This window comes from Petromyzon marinus, chromosome 24, assembly GCF_048934315.1.
Source record: "Petromyzon marinus isolate PM22_M1 ecotype Great Lakes invasive population chromosome 24, UKy_Petmar_22M1.pri1.0, whole genome shotgun sequence".
Classification (NCBI taxonomy): domain Eukaryota; kingdom Metazoa; phylum Chordata; class Hyperoartia; order Petromyzontiformes; family Petromyzontidae; genus Petromyzon; species Petromyzon marinus.
This window is the reverse complement of record NC_133690.1, coordinates 15403109-15419329: the sequence shown is the minus strand read 5'-3', so window position 1 is coordinate 15419329 and position 16221 is coordinate 15403109. Positions and strand designations below refer to the sequence as shown.

At 53.8% G+C, this 16221-nt stretch overlaps 1 protein-coding gene across 4 annotated transcripts in view; it reads left to right on the top strand.

Moving 5' to 3' along the window:
- Nucleotides 1–16221, top strand: part of LOC116945595 (neuron navigator 2-like) — a 120348-nt gene that overhangs the window by 43538 nt on the left and 60589 nt on the right. For 3 of the 4 annotated variants that reach the window (XM_076069434.1, XM_076069433.1, XM_076069432.1), the window contains 3 exons: nt 2566–3814; nt 4494–4597; nt 13038–13146. In XM_076069434.1, the coding sequence (XP_075925549.1) occupies nt 2566–3814; nt 4494–4597; nt 13038–13146 (1462 nt within the window). Of the gene's footprint in view, nt 1–2565; nt 3815–4493; nt 4598–8582; nt 10740–13037; nt 13147–16221 lie in introns of those variants that run through there. The other variant, XM_032960061.2, reaches the window with a different exon arrangement.

The window sequence follows — 16221 nt, the reverse complement described above, 5'->3', positions numbered from 1 at the left end:
ATCACGGCACATTGAGAAGTCGGGCGAATGGGCCCAGCCTCTTGGAGCGAGAGCAATACAGATGGCAGGAATTGGTCCGCTTCTCTGGGCCAGCTCAGTGGAATCTGGGGCACAGATTTAAGCTCATCTGGCCCAGCCTCCCTTTGCCTTGCAGCTAAAACCCTAATGCCGCTTTCCCGGTTTTAATCGCATGGGGGAAGAAAATAATAATAATAATGTAATAATTCTTGCTCTATTTTACTGAAGGCGGATTTCTGGAAAGTCTCATTCTGCCTCTGTGCAATTATTCCAAGAAAGTGTGGATCATGCCGGGACGACGCGATGTATTCTGACAACTAGCTGCTGTGCCTGGGAGATACGTAGTTTATTTGAGAGAGAGGGAAAAAGGAGGAATGTACATGCCAACCAAATACCACGCTGGTGTCTTACTCTCCAGAGATGCACGTCCATCGCTTCCTTATTCCGTCTGATTTTCCGCTGCCAACGCCGCGAGGATGGATCGTCGCGACGCCGGCCCGCTTCAGACGCACCCCCGTGCGCGCCGGGCCACGGTTCCGTCATCTCGGTCATCACGCCGGCGTTTCATCGCGCCGCCAGGAGCGCGAAAAGCAAAGGTCACACCGGGGCTTTGAAGCCGACTGCTGAGTGGGCGCTGCCGTTCGCCGCTGCAGGAGAACTGGGGGACGGTGAAATTGCGTTTTGTTTCTTTTATTCTTCTTTTTTTAGCGGTCGTAAATTCAACCTCGCTATTACTCCGCGATCCTACGCCGCCGCTGCCGCAAGCGTGATGGTTCACTTCTGCTTGACTGAACAGGTGCCGTACCCACTGAGCATTGCTGATGCAGTTATTCGCTGCAATCTACCCCTTGGGGTCTTTTTTTTTTCCTTTGTTAAGATAACTTAAGCGGACAGATTGTGCGAGCAAACCGATCGCTGCAGTCCATAGAGCAGCGCTGCCGAGACCAAGAGGATGTCTGGCCGCAGTTGGATGTCTGGCCGCTGCAACTGCTACGGTTGCTGCTGCTGTTTGCTTCTCGTTGCCGCTGTCGTATTTTTGCGATGACACGGAGGAGGGCGCTTGGGAGAGACACTCGCCTCTGCCGGAGGGGGAGCGGGAGGTGTGTGGTGTAAAATTGCCCTGTGCAGGCTACTCGTTCAGGAGGCGATGTTGTCCGAGCGAGAACGCTTCGTGCTGCTGCATATATTCATCCTGTGGTACGAAATGCAAAATTGTCTGTGCAGTTGATCGAACACGTGTGTGTGCGCGCGCGTGTTGAGTGCGTGCATATTTTAAGCCGGCATGTATTTGCAATTTTTTTAAATTATGCATTTCGCCTGGTGGGTGTTTGTGACGGTGTGGACTTCCATGTGGGGAGCGGTAGTGTAGCGGTTAGCGCTACCCGAGTTCGATTCCCGTACACGGCCAACACCGGTGACGATTATCTGAACCGGTGCTGGGCCGCCCCTAGGTCGACTCGGCCTCAAATGAGTGCGATGTGTAAACATTGTCGGCGTGTAAACATCGTCACTAAAGGAGACAAAGGCGGCCGGGCGTGGTGCTGGCCACCCACCCCCTCTTGTGCAATGCCGGCATTCATAGGTGCTACTCGCGAACAGCACTTGCCCCAACAGTCTGTTAAGCCTGGCACGAGGGCCAAGGCCTCCTCACCGTTCCTCAGTGGCAACGTTTCCGTAGTTTTTTTCCTGGGTACGTTTCGATTGCTTCGTACTTTTTTATTTTTTACCAATTCTAACAACTTGGCTTCGATTTACAGCCACGAGCATGAAACTTGCAAATTCTATTTAAATCCACCTGAATATGGTCTGAACCTCCTCTAGGTCACCTCAGCCATGAATGGGTACTTGGCCTATGGTGTGTGAACATCGGCACAAGGGGAGACAAAGGCAGCGGTGTGTGTTTCTGGCCACACTATTCGTTTGTGCGTCATGCTAAGGGTTACCACCTGTCCCAGCTTTCCCAGAATGTCCTCTATTTAAGGTCGTGTTTTTTGTTGTTGTTGTTGTCAGTGGTGTAATAACACACCACGAAATAAGTTATCTGCTCTTCTGGTACCGCATTGTGATATATTCTTTGTCCCCATGATAACGACCACAGTTTTTTTTGTACCTCAGAGGTGAAAACTCTGGACGTGAGGGACATTTTTTTCTGCATGTGTGTGTTTTTTTTGCGTCACGTATGGTGTTAGGTTGTCGTACGTCTTGTTTGGATGTGTCAGGTTGTCTGTTTAGGCCTTTGGCACTACCATTATCGGAATCAAAATCTTTATTTAGACTGGAGGAATCCGATGAGCTATGAAGCTCTTTTTCACATGTTCTGATAATCCTGAGAATGACACCATACATGGGTAGGTCAAAACAGGGAGCATAGATGTGGGAGCAAAGCATTCGATTTTTTTTTTTTACACTGCAGGGTGAGCAACCCTTGCCATTCTTGCACCCGTTAAATAGCCCTCACCCATGCCGTCTACACAACGAAACAGGGGACCCTCTTTGTCTCCGTTTTAATGCCCTCCGCGTCTCCCCACGCGGTGCCCCCTTTTGCAGAGCTCAAGAGCAGCTCCTCTCAGCCGTCGGGCATGAGCGGCCGGCTGCAGCCGGCGGCGGACGGGGGCGGCCGCCTCTCCGCCATCCCTCAGCCCGGCGGCTCCGGCACGCGGGCCCCGCGGTCCCGGCCGCTCACGCCCGAGCTCGGCGTGCGCGCCTCCTCCTCCTCCTCCTCGTCGTCGTCCCTCGACGTCCACCTCGGCGGCCTGGGCCGCCACCCTGCCACCATCCTGGAGGAGGATGTCTGCGGCGCTCCACCTTCGCCCCCGCCGCCTCTGCCGCCCCCGTTTGGCGGGGCCGCTCGCGAGCCGCGCGGGCTCGCGAGCGGCGCCCAGAGGGCTCGCAAATTGCACGGCGGCGGCGGCGGCGACGGCGGCGGCGGCGGCGACTCCCGGCTGGCCAGGGCCGTCGAAAACGCCAAGGCCGCCGGCAGGCTGGAGGTGGCCAATTTCGACGGGAACGGCGACGTCGACTTTTCTCCCGACGGCGGATTCGCGGGGCTCGGGTTCGGCGCCCTCGCCGCGACGAGGCTACCGAGCGGCGGCGCGCTGAGGCTCCCGCGGGGCGGCGCCAGGGAAGGCCCGGCGCGCTGCGGGGCCGACGCCGCCGCCGCCGCCGCCGGGAGGAGGATCTCGTGCCAGGAGAGGCCCTCGCTTGATGGCAGCGACGCCCCGGAGAGGAGCGAACGGAACGATGGCGCTCCGCGGAAGACGTCGAGGAGTCTGATCGCCAGGGGCGACGGCGGCGGCGCCATTGGCGGCAAACGCGGCTCCTGCTCCAGCGGGATCCCCAAGCCTGGCGCGTGCGGCCAGGGCGGCAGGCGCAGAGGGCCGACGACGGGGGCTCTCGGGGACTGCCGGGTGAACGGCGGGAGCCCCCTGGGGTTGCCGCTGCTCAAGTCTCCCGGCGACAGTAAGACGTCGAGCTCCAGCAGCCTGGCCTCGCTGGAGGGCCGGGGCACCGGCTCGGCCACGCCGCTCAGCCCGGGATTTCTGTCGCCGACACCGACGGCCGCCGGTGGCGGCGTCACCCCCCACTTCCCCGTGGGCCGCGTTTCCATGCCCGCGACGCCCGCCTCGGGCGCTGGAGGCCAGGCGGTTGCCGCGGCGGCTGCGGCGACGGCAGCCGCGGGAGGAGTTGCCGTGGCAACGGGAGCGGGCCGCGTGCTAAGCAACGGAGTGCAGTTGCCGCTCGCGCAGCAGCAGCAGCAGCACCCGAATACGGCCACCGTGGCGCCATTCAGCTACAGGTGACCGGGCGCCGCTGGGGACGGACAAACACGTGAAGAGATCGGTTGTTTAATTTCCGAGCGAACGCACGTGAAATTCACGCAGAGGAGAGGGAGAAGGGAAAGAGAGGGGGGGAGGGGGGGGGAGAAATTGGAAGCGGCGATGGCGGGGCCCTGGGGTGCGCTGCTTTCTGGAGAAAAAAAGCAAGCCCGGCACAATGGCGTGTCGCCACGGTCGGGTGCAGCAGTCAGCGAAAAAATGCGGACTGCCACAATCGTGGGATTGTTGCTGCGCTCGCACCCCTTGTGTCGAACGCTGGGCTGGGGGCAGTGGGGGTGGTGGAGGGAATTTCTTAATATTGCACCAGAGCCCCGGTGAGAAAAATAATAATAACGCCACGTAGCGGTATTAGCGACGCAGCCATAATATACGCTCGGAGAATAACAATAATGAATATTCCTTGGCTTCGTGACATCGCTTAGAGCCGTTACGCGGGGAAATAATATTCACAGATTTGATTTTGCCACTAAGCTCTGTTGTACTGTACATACCATGCACCCTTCTCACGAGTGTGCCGCTCGCATCCCCAACTCTCCTTCTTCCTTCCTACCCTTTGCCCGAACGCCCTCTGTGACTCCCTCCGCATCCATCACGCCCCCCCACGGCTCTTCCCCCCCCCACCTCTCCCATCCCCTCCAGGCTGCAGACGGAGCGCGGTGCTCGCTCGGGGCCCGCACGTGGAGGAGGGGAGCGGACGAGGACCCCCACCTCTGTGCGCAAATCCCGAGAGCAGCAGCTCATCGGTGGGTGGAGACTCCGTGCCCCCCCCCCCCCCCAATCTGTCTCCCACACTCCCCCACTACCACCCAGCCCTCGCCCCTTCCTATGCCTCCCTCGCTCGCACAGAGCCGTGTTGTGGGCGTTTGCATTTTAAATCCCGTTGCTCTGCCACTTAACCGTGAATGCGTGTCTATGTGTGTGTGTATGCGTGTGTGTGTGTGTGTATCGCTCCTCTGCCCTCCAGCAATTGCAGAGGGCAAAGGAGCGATGCTCACGACAATGAGCCGAGTAGCTAAAACACAGCAAGTTGGCACAGGAGGCAGCACAGCTGGTGCATCTGCCAGTCATCTCAGTCAGTCAACCCATGGCACCTGGGTTTGTCCCCTGAACTCCTGCCAGCGAGCCTTCGACACTTCACGTGGCCTCAACGTGCACATAGCCTGGCACAAGTGCCATGGTGATGTCACCGCTACTTCATGCCGAATGGCGGTTGTTGCTGTTGTGTATGTTTGTATGTTGGCACATTTGACAGCACAGGTGGTGCATATGGCAGTCATCACAGCAAATCCATAACACCTGGCTCTGTCCTGTGGCTGACTGCCAGAAAGCCTTCGACACTTTGCGTGGCCTCAAAGTACACCTAGCCTGGGACACAACACCAACATCATCATCCCATCGCTTGGTTGCGAATGGTGGCTGTTGATGTGTATGTGTTGTAGATACCACGGTGGTCAGTGCACCGCGCTACGAATCTGGCTGGTCATGCGTTCTGGCCACATCGCCCCATCAAGTGTCATTGTGGCCTTGATAGGTTGTGGCTATCCGGTGGACCATTGTTATGTTATTGCGTTCATAATGAAGTGCACATTAATATAGTACGTTCGCATGTATCTACAAACAGTATTGGATTAATATTAAAATGAATGGTCGTGCCCGTGTGCATTTGTAAGCGGGCACGTACAGCCATTCACGTCGCGCGCGTGCATTATTGATGTCACGGCGCACGGTGCGTTCCTCGCCTGTACAGAGCGCTCGTCCTGCATCGCGTCTGGGATCGCGAATCGTTATTCCGCCGATAACTGACGCCGCGGGAGGGAGGGGGGAGGGTGGCGTTGGTGGTGGAGAGGAGGGCGCCTTCGAGTTATCTTCTCCGCGCCTCTCGCGGTGACGAGGGCTGACATCGGACCGGCCCCCGATGAATATCGCTCCGTGTGCGCGACTTGCCGAGCCGGCCGCAACCAACGGCGGCGTTCCCGCGTGGTGGGGAGGAGCGGGGGGGGGGGGGGGGGGGTGAAGCGCGGTGGTGTCACGGTCGCTCCGGCAACTGCCAATGCCAGCTCTGTCTCTCTGGCAAGCGGTGGCGTGACCTGGTCCGGCCGTCCTCTTGCACGACTCGGCACGTAATGACCGCCTGGTGTGGCACACGCCGTGGTAGACCGTCGTGGTTGGGATCGCTTTAATGGGTGCTCGCTAACAGAACTTGTTGCCCCAGCAGCAGTGGCTTATGCTGAACAGGTGGATATCAACTCGCCCTCTCTTTTCGCTCACCCCAGCGATTTAATAAATTGCCGTGATTTACGGTTGCAATGCAATAAAAAAATCAACTCGGTGCGTCTCTGTTTTTTAACCACCTTTGTTTGTATCGCTACTCCCTTATGTATATGTGCCTCTTGTACAGTTGAATTCACTCCATCTTTCCCGCGTGCTGAATTAACATAATTTGCATGCAATTTGCATAGAAAATCATTAATCCATTCTCACCCACGCATCATTCGATGCATCACATATCATCGGTGTAGGATTCGAACATTAGTCATTGAAGCGTCAATGCATTGTCTTGACCCACTTCACGCATTTGGAACATTCCGGCAGCCTCCACCGTAGTGCTCCGACCGTGATGGAGTGTGCCGTCTTTCTGTTGGGACCAGTCCATTTCATCGCGGGGTTGGGGGGGAGGGGATTTATGTGTGCGCGCATTGTGTGCACGGGCGCGCGTGAAATGGTCATATCCGGTGCAAGCAACAACAGGATGATCCGACGCATCCTCCGCCACCGTAGGTGGTGTGCCTCTCGCCGTGCGCGTTGCCGTGCCCGCGCACCCGCGCGTGACCCCCTGCGTCCCGTACGAACCAAAACGCGCGCTATCATTATCCCAGCCAGGGACCACTTGTGCTTCCCGATTAGCTTGGTCCAGTGCATTGCTTGGCAACGGGCGGACGTGAATGTCAAAATTACACGCACAACAGATATGCCACTGCAATTACGCCTTTCCTTTTCTTTTAAAGAAGCCGTTTTTGAGGGCGATTGTGAAATGTATCATTATGATCGTCGCCGTTTTCGCGTAACTCATCACTCCTAGGCTTGTCTTGGTCTCAACACCGAACGCTGAATATTATGCAAAAGGTGCTGCCTCTGACAAATGACCGTCAGCTGTATTTGTGTATGTATATTGAACTTCTTTCACACCGTACGTAGACAACCGTGCTCATCGTATGTATCTGCTGCTGGATGATCGCCTTACTATGCTAACTATTGCCATATCTCGTGGTCCTCATTTTTTGTGATCTAAAGTTCAAAACGAAGCTAATATACCCCTCTTCAAATCAGCAAAGGGGCGATGCCCCTATCCATTTTGACGCCCCTGAGCCAACTGTGAATAGTGTATCCAGAGAATCACCACATTATACTTGCCACAAAGTGTCACTTTGTTTGATTAAATGTATTGTCCTTTTATTTTATGCTCAAGTTCATTGAAACAGCAACTCCGTCACTTCCTGGGTAACGTTTTGGCATGCTTATAATCACTGTGATATGCACATATACACATTTCATATAGTGTTTGTGCAAATATATACAGTATATATATGAGTGTAGAATTATGGGGAGCGGTAGTGTAGTGGTTATAACGTACTGCGTTACTAAACCGGCGATCTGGGTTAAACTCCCATTTTATCGGCTATAACAATGGCAAATGTTTGACTGGTCCTGGGCCTCCCCTAGGTCAATGCAGTCTTAATTTAATACCTGGTGCAGTGTGTAAACCTAAGTAATGGGCAGGCAAAGGTTGCCAGGAATGTCCTCCGGCCACACCCACCGCATTGTGTGCTGTGCCGGCCTTAACAGGAGATCGCTAAACACACTTGCTCCAAAAGTCTGCTCAAGGCCGTACAGGGGGATCTTTGCCTTTATGCAGAATTGCAGAGTGAATTGTACCAAATTGGATGTGCAATGGGTTAATAAAGCAGCCCTCTAGAGAAAGCAGGGGTGCTGATCATCACGCCTGCAATTTGCATACGGGTACAAGGGACCATTAACATGCATGCCAATCATGGCCAACAGTTGTGCTTCCATCTGCGGTGGGGACGTGGGGGTGTGCGGGGTTGGTGTGGAATTTGTCCGCATGAATTGCCTTGTGATGCACGCATTTAATGAAGCATTATTCGTATACACGGCCAGGCGGAGGCATAAACCCACCACACGCACACACGCTTCAAACGCAGGCACGTCAATGGTGCTCCAAGCCCGCGGCACCAACGCACGTCTAAAACATTCCCGATAATGCCGATGATGAATAAACGATTTGAAAATATTAGCGCAAATCCCGATCCGCCACGGTTTAAATTACGCCCAGTTATTTATATATTTAATGATAATAATAATACACGTGTCGGCACGTGCGTTGCTTTGGTGGCGGAACACGAATTGTGTGGCTGGGATCTAGTGGCAAGCAAAAATAAACCGGCCACGGGCTCCTTTATTCTTTTTACGCGGGGCAAATAAATTCTGCCACGCACGTGACGACGAACAAAGAGCCTATCCACTGCGTCTCGCTACGGGGGGAGGGGGGGTGGTTTATATGCAGAAAGCGCTTCTATGTGGGATTTATTTATTTTTATTGATTTCTCTCTCTTTTTTTTCTCTTCTCACGGCTCGAATGCAATTATTTATCTGGGCAGTGTCTTCTTCCATCTCGACTGCCCCCCCCCCCCCCCCCCCCGACTAAGATTGGTCCTCTCGGCTCGTCTTGCCACCGGCGTCCAATGGGGTTCGAGCCTTCGGGTCGGGCTTTCTTATTCCGTGCCTTCCCCCTTATTTATTTATTTATTTCCTGCCTCCATCCTCTCTCGCCTTGGCTCTCCATTCTCGCTCGCCGAAGTAGGTCAGCGCATCCCGTGAATACAAAGCAGCCGCCCGCTCGGCCGTTCTCCGAATGTGACCCCATCGCTGCCGTGCTCGCTCGCCCTCGAGCAAAGCTCATCCGGAGTGATGGGCGTCGCTGGCCGGGTTCCGATTTGACGGAGGTCCGGGGGAAATCGCTGCCACCGCTGCCGCTGCCGCCGCTGCCGCTACCTCTGTGGCCACTATCATCGGCTGCCGCCGCTCCCTTGCCACTGCCGGGAATTTTTAGAAAAGCGTTCGGGGAAAACGGCGATGCACGTCGCGTCAAGGGTTACACTGCCATGGCTACCGCCGTCAGAGGCACTGTTGTCATTTAAATAAATATATAAGTAAATAAATAAGCTGAACAAAAAAATATATTCCCAACGAGGGCTGCGGTGCTAAGGGAGGATAAGCGCGATCGTGCGATTGTAGATGCATCTCCTGAAATCTAGGGATATGTAGCCTCTCAGCGCTCGTGAATCCGCATCGGTGATTCCTACGCGAGGGCTACTTGTCATTTTAAGCCCTGCGATTTTTTTTTATTTTCTTTCCGTCCTTCCCACCCCTTTAAACCTTCGTCTGCCTCCGCTCTAGCCTTATTGGAGCTCGCTGCTAAGAGCCAGCCATTTTCGACGTGCTTAGTGGCAAATCGGCCTTCGAAGAGATGGGTGGGCGAGGGACTGCAATGCTCATCGGAGCGTCTTGAGAGAGCATTGTGCTCAAGCTAGCAGGCGCGAGGTGGCACAGCGAAAAGCGCTGCGGGCAAACGAAAGGGAACCGCCGCTGCATGCGAAGGAACGCTTCAGTCTTTACGCCAGAAATGGACCTCCCTTCGTTCACGCGCTCGGTGAAGGCATCGCCGGACTGAACGTCTGCCATCGGTCGGATGGACGCAAGACAATGCCGCGGGCGGTGCGGGATTAAGCGATGCTGCTTGCTGCAGCGGCGAGGAATTTGAGGATAATTCCAGCGGTCGGGCACGCGGGCGGAGGCGGGAGGGGCGGCGGGCGGCGCTGGCGAGCGAGCAGCCGGGCGGCGTGGCGGCGGAGCGAGCGGACCACCGCCACCGCCACCGCCGACACCGATCGCTCGGTGGCGCCTCGGCCCCGGGCGCCGGCACGATGCTGGGGGAGGACCCGAGCAGCTGGTACTTCGCCGACGAGGAGGAGGACGACGAGGAGAGCTGGCGCGCGAGCTCCGTGAGCAAGGCCCGCTTCGTCCGCGCCGAGTCCGAGAGCGGCGCGCTCAAGCTCGAGAGCGGCAAGGCCGGTGGCGGTGCCGGTGGTGCCGGCGCGAGGAACTGGCGGAGGGCGTCCGCCACTCAGCTGACGGTCTTCTCCAGCCTGACCGGCGTGATTGCGGCGCGACCCGCCGTGCAGGCCGCACGGAGGCAGCCCGAGGAGCGGCGGCGGAAGAGCTTCGCCGGGTCACTGCTGCCGTACTGGAGCGGCGAGGAGGCGGTGGCGGCCTCGGCGGGCCACCAGCGCCGGGAGGAGAGGGAGGCCGCGGCGGCGGTGACGGCGGCGGTGGGACGGCAGCAGGCGCCGCCGCCGGCGGGGCCATCGGCGGTGGCGGCAGCGGCCTCCGTGTCTGGCGCACTGCAGAAGTCCACGAGGTCGCTGAGCCGGAGCGGCAGCAAGTCCGAGAAGCTGTCTGGGAGGGCATCAGTGGCGGTGGGGATGGGCAGCTTCGAGGACCGGGGGCCTTTCCGAGAACAGCAGCAGCAGAAAAATCAGCAGCATCAGCAATATCAGAGTCAGCAGCAGCAGCATAATCAGCATCAGCATCATGGTGGAGCTGGATCGAGACCCACATCCAGGTATGGAGATTCAGAGGGCAGCAAGTCTGACGACGAGATCCTGGCCTGCAAGAGCAAGCGCAAGTGGAAGGACAAGAGGCAGTCGTCCGAGTCATGTGCTCGCGAGGGCATAGCCAGCATGGACCAGGACGTGATCCTCACCATGTTAAGCGACATCGAGAGCATGCTGTATTACCGCGTCTACGGTGAGTGGTTCTGTTTGTGTGCGTGCCTCGTGGTCAGCCCTGCCAAAAGCATGCAAACACAGTGCAGTGGTTGGTACACTACGCTGCGATCCTAGTGGTCCGAGTTCAATTCCCGCTCACGGCCAACATCCGTGACATATCTCTGAACCGGTGCTGGGCCTTGCTGAGATCAACTTAGCCTTACATGAGTACCTGGCACCACGTGTAAATATGTAAATAGGTCATAGGCCTCTTCGAAGTCGACTCGGCCTCAAATGAGTACCTGGTGCGGTGTGTAAACATTGCCACTGGGGAGATGAAGGCGGTCTGGCGTTGTTCCAGCCACACCACTTCCTCATTGCGCCGTGCCAACCTTAATAGGTGCCTGCTATCAGCACATGCCCCGACAGCCTGAAAAGGCAGGATATTATGGCAAGAACAATATCTTACAAAACCACAATAGTGGAAGAGAAGACAATTACATGTAAATGCATTGCTGTGAGTGGTGTATTATCATTTATGCGCAACTAGAGGACAATCCTGGGATAAAACCAGGACAGGTAGCAAGCAGCCTTAGCTGCCACCACCCGTCTGTGTGGCTGGCAAAGCGATCTCTGCGCAGAGATGGCTTTGTGTAGGGGACCGAGCATCAATCTCTCCGGCTCCTTCCAGTACGTGCAAGGAGGCGGACTTCAAGAGCAATAATCTTGGCCTGTGAAAAATCTTGGCTCATGAAAAACTGGGTCAAGCCCGCGGCCTCGTTACATGAATCAGTGAGGGGGGCGGGGTCGTAAGGCACGGTGACGATTCGCCTTCCGAAAGTGTCGATTAATTTTCTTGAATCTGGGTGGTGGTGCGATTTTAAAAGTGATGTTGCTTTTTTTCCCCGTATCGTTTTCACCGTCTCGTCTGTTGTCATTTTTTTAGTCCTTTTTTTGTCTACTGTTTCTTTACTCGACTGGCTTCAAAATGCCCCTTGTATATAGTTTGCAGTGATGGTAAATCATAGATTCGCGGAATTTAAACACTGTGATTATACACCTCTGTGAGAATTGATGTTAATTGATGGTACGATGCTTTGTTACATTTCTAGTGGCTGCACTTATTCTATATTTCTAAAAACATCTATATACAGGGTGTTGTACTGTATATACATATCATATGTGAACCCTGGAATGCCTCACTGTGCACCAAGACTCATCGTGCATAAAATCTTGCTATGGGATCTTCGACTGATGCCATATTTTAATTCTACATATGTGTGTGTGTGTAGGATTAAAACTAACTTCAGAAAATCTCGACGCTGCATTTGCAGCGACGCAGTCGTGCCAAAAAAAAAATTAACGGCTCTTTTTTTGTCAATCCCCCCTCTGCTGCACGAGAGCCTCCCTACGTCGGTTCGGTTGACCAGACTTCGTCGCGGTACCTATCCTGACATCACTCGCCACTGATGTTAGCCACGGCCGGGAATAGAGCTCAGGTTCACTGGCGGAAGGGCGCGGTCCACTTAACCACCCGCGCCTCAATGACGTTTAAATTAAAACGGAGTACAACGTCTGCATTATTAATACGCGTCGGTTGTTGGCAGGTTATCGTTGGTGAACTATTTATTATTGTTGCTTCGAATTCGCTGAAGAAATTTCAATCCTGGACACAGCGGTGCGTAGGTGTCTCATGAGCACCGAAGGCCGTTGCTTGATTACGTCCGTAAACTATATCCGGGGCACGTGATGCTCTTCTCCTTTGTGTGATGTCACACAGATCACAAACTGCTCATTACGTTTTAACAATGAGCGCTCTGAAAAACCACGTAATTGTTCCATTCTTTCGTGCCATTTTACAAAAATAGCACCTTTTTTTGTACACTAAATTGCAATAGAGCTTCTATTCGGTGGAAAAATTTGCGTTGTTCCACTGCCGAAACACCGAGGGCCGCGTCGGAATGCTGGGGAAATTATGAAAGAGAAACAAGATTTACCGAACGGGATGAACGTCTCCAACGTGGGACCCTCCTCAAAAAACAACAATTCCACTCGGTGAAGCTTCCCTGGGTAAACAATCGTAACCAATAAAATAACAAAAACACAGCATGGGGGAGACTTTTGTCCAGCAGTGGACACGTGTGTATGTTGAACTTCTTTAGCACCATACATAGCCAACCGCACTCATCGTTGGTGCGGGACTTGTTCACGTAACTGTTCTCCCACCGCTGCAAGGTCTCCCTCGCAAGGGAGGGCCACTTTGCTTCGCTCACTCGGCTCTCGCTCGGCAGATATCATGAGGACCGATTCACCGGACCCGATGTCTCTCTCTCTGCAGGGGACAGCGTGGAGACCGAGTGGGAAAGAAACGTCAAGGACATCAACGATCTGAAGCAGGACCTGGAGGAGACCATGTCGAATCTGCGCGACACACAGGTTTCCCACAGGTAAAAAAAAAAAATCATTTCTCCAAGTCCTCCATGAACAACGTGACAGCCTCCCAACGAGGCTGTCGGAGGCTCCGTTTCAGGAGGGGTGTTGGGGGAGTCCTCCAATTGAGAGCATTTCACCAATCCCAACTTGATTCAAACGTTGGGGCGTAACACGCGAGAGGACTGGCGTAACCGGAGAAAACCCCCACACGCACACGAGGGGTTAACAGCTATAGGTCCATCCAGATGTGTTTGTGAACTTAGATGCTGTACTGGCATCTCCTGGCTACTTGGCCGGGGGGGGGGAGGGGAGGCGGGGGGAAGCAGCAAATTGAAACCGACTTCATTTATATTTCAAGACAAGTCGAATTCAAAGTGCCTCCATGCTCTGACGAGCATAAGGTCATCGGTAATTCCCTTCCACGGCCGTTGATTGCACGTTTCTCAGTTGGGGCCATGCTGTTTGTGGACAACCACGGTCGACTTCCCACAACTAAAAGTCACCGTCGGGGGAACATATAAATACATCATGGCAGTTATTCCAGCAGGAACTCTTCATTTTCTTCTCTCTTGCATTTGTCCCACTCGTGAGTCTCCTGCTCCTCTTCCTACACCCATTCCTGGGCCATCTCCTCCACGTCCACTCCACGGTCTCCCACATTCTGCTTCAGCACTTAGAACCACCCCTCTCTTAGCCCTTCCTCTCGTCATCTTTCTTGTTCCCATGTGCTTTTCCTCTCTCGTGACACGTCCCGGCCGCGACGCTGTATTTTGCATGACCGAAGCAAACGATAGAGGTGCAGCGCCGCAACTCCTTGCTCAGCACACTGCTGACAGAAGGGCCTCCGCAAACAAGGCATCACTCGAGAGAGGCCCTTAAAGAGGCTATTCCTGCTCTTTGGTTTTTTCGGTAAGTCACATATATGTCACATATATGTGACATATATGTGACATATATGTGACATATGTGACTTATGTGACTTTACCGAAAAAACCAAAGAGTATGAATCTTTACAGTCACGAAAGCTTCAAATCTAGGGTAGTTCTGGCCTACTCTTCCACGCTGGCCTGACGTTTTGGAAGAGGTGGGGGATCCAACCACACTTGTTACACCATCACACTTGTTACACCATAACACTTGTTACACCATAACACTTGTTACACCATCACACTTGTTACACCATCACACACTCGTTACACCATCACACTTGTTACTCCATCACACTTGTTACACCATCACACACTTGTTACACCATCACACTTGTTACACCATCACACTTGTTACACCACCATCACACTTGTTACCCCACCATCACACTTGTTACCCCACCATCACCCTTGTTACCCCACCATCACACTTGTTACCCCACCACACACTTGTTACACCATCACACTCGTTACACCATCACACTTGTTACACCATCACACACTCGTTACACCATCACACTTGTTACCCCACCATCACACTTGTTACCCCACCACACTTGTTACACCATCACACTTGTTACACCATCACACTTGTTACCCCACCACACTTGTTACACCATCACACACTTGTTACACCATCACACACTTGTTACCCCACCCACACACTTGTTACACCACCCACACACTTGTTACACCACCCACACACGTGACCCGCCAATCGACATAACTGCGACGCACCAGTTTGCGCAGCTGGGTGGACAGGGTTCGGCGGGTGGCGTTCACGAAACCTCGTCCCATTGCTTCGGCTGCCGCGCCGGCTGGGAAAGATCGACCCGGCGGCCTCTGGTCGGTCTGTAGGTTCAGCGTGCGATGGCCATTGCGTTGCGGCGGGGGCGGCAGCAGCGGCGTCCCGGCAGCACGACTGGGGGTAGGTAGGGGGTGGGATTTGCAAGGAGCTATCGAGCCCGTGACACGATTCCCGTGTCGGAGCGTGCACAGTAGCCGCTGAGCACTCGAGTGCCGAGCTGCTGACGATGGGCTCAATGGGCTCTCTCCCCTTGGCTCTTGAAGTCGGTGCTGCGTGGGACGCGTTGTGCGATTAATTTATCTGAGCAGAGCGAAGGTTAAGTGAGCCCTCGAAAGGATCGTAACCGTCGTGTCCCTACTATCGTTGCTGTCTAAAACATTGAAGGCATATTTAATCGTTATCATAATCATTATCATTAGTCATGAATTATCATAATCATCAGCATTCTTCAAACATTATCTCGCGTTATTCATCATTATCATCATTAAATATGAGTCTTCAATCATAAATCAGTTAAAAATCATGAACAGTCAACATCTTTTAAATACATAAATCGTTATCATCATCGTAATAATTACCATCAATCAAAAACCATCGTTATCATCATCATTCGTGATCATAAATTAGAATCATCATCAATCATAAAATCATCATCAATAAAAAAAACCTCATTGACCAAAAAAATGAAAACCGAAGCAAACTCAACCGAAAAACATAACTGGGTCAAGTGGAGCACGGAAAACAGAGCCCAGCTGCTCCATTCCGCAGGCTCTGAGCAGCACAACCCAATGCTCCGTGCTTCGTCCAATCACAGGAGAGCCTTTTTTTTGTTCCCTGGGTGCGTCTCGTCGGAACTTAGCGGTGCCGTTCAGCATCGCGCCAGACTCCGTGCTCCATCCTCTTAATCATCAGCCGGAGGCCTTCCTGCCTCCCCGGTGCGCACCTTGGCGTTCCCCGCATGTCCTGTTGACAGCGGTGGCGATGTTTCTCGAATCTTGGCACCAAAGCGACCAGAGCTGCCGGATTTCCATGTTTAATGCCCCAGTGGGGGTGTGTGTACTGTGTTTGCTCGCTCATAGCACTTGCCCCAAAAGTCTGTTAAGGTCTGTGTGGGGGATATTTGTCTTTGTGCTGTGTTTGTACAACGACCGCACTTGTGTTTAGTTACCATTGTCGTCATCATCATCATAATCTTCCATTGTTTTGTTTGCCATCGTTATTATGATCAACCATTGCATTATAATCATCATTATCCATTGTCTTGTTCATCATAATTGATCCATTCACTGTCTTATCATAATCCTCGCTTGTCAGTCTTATTGACAACATCATCCATTGCCTTATCATTTTAATAA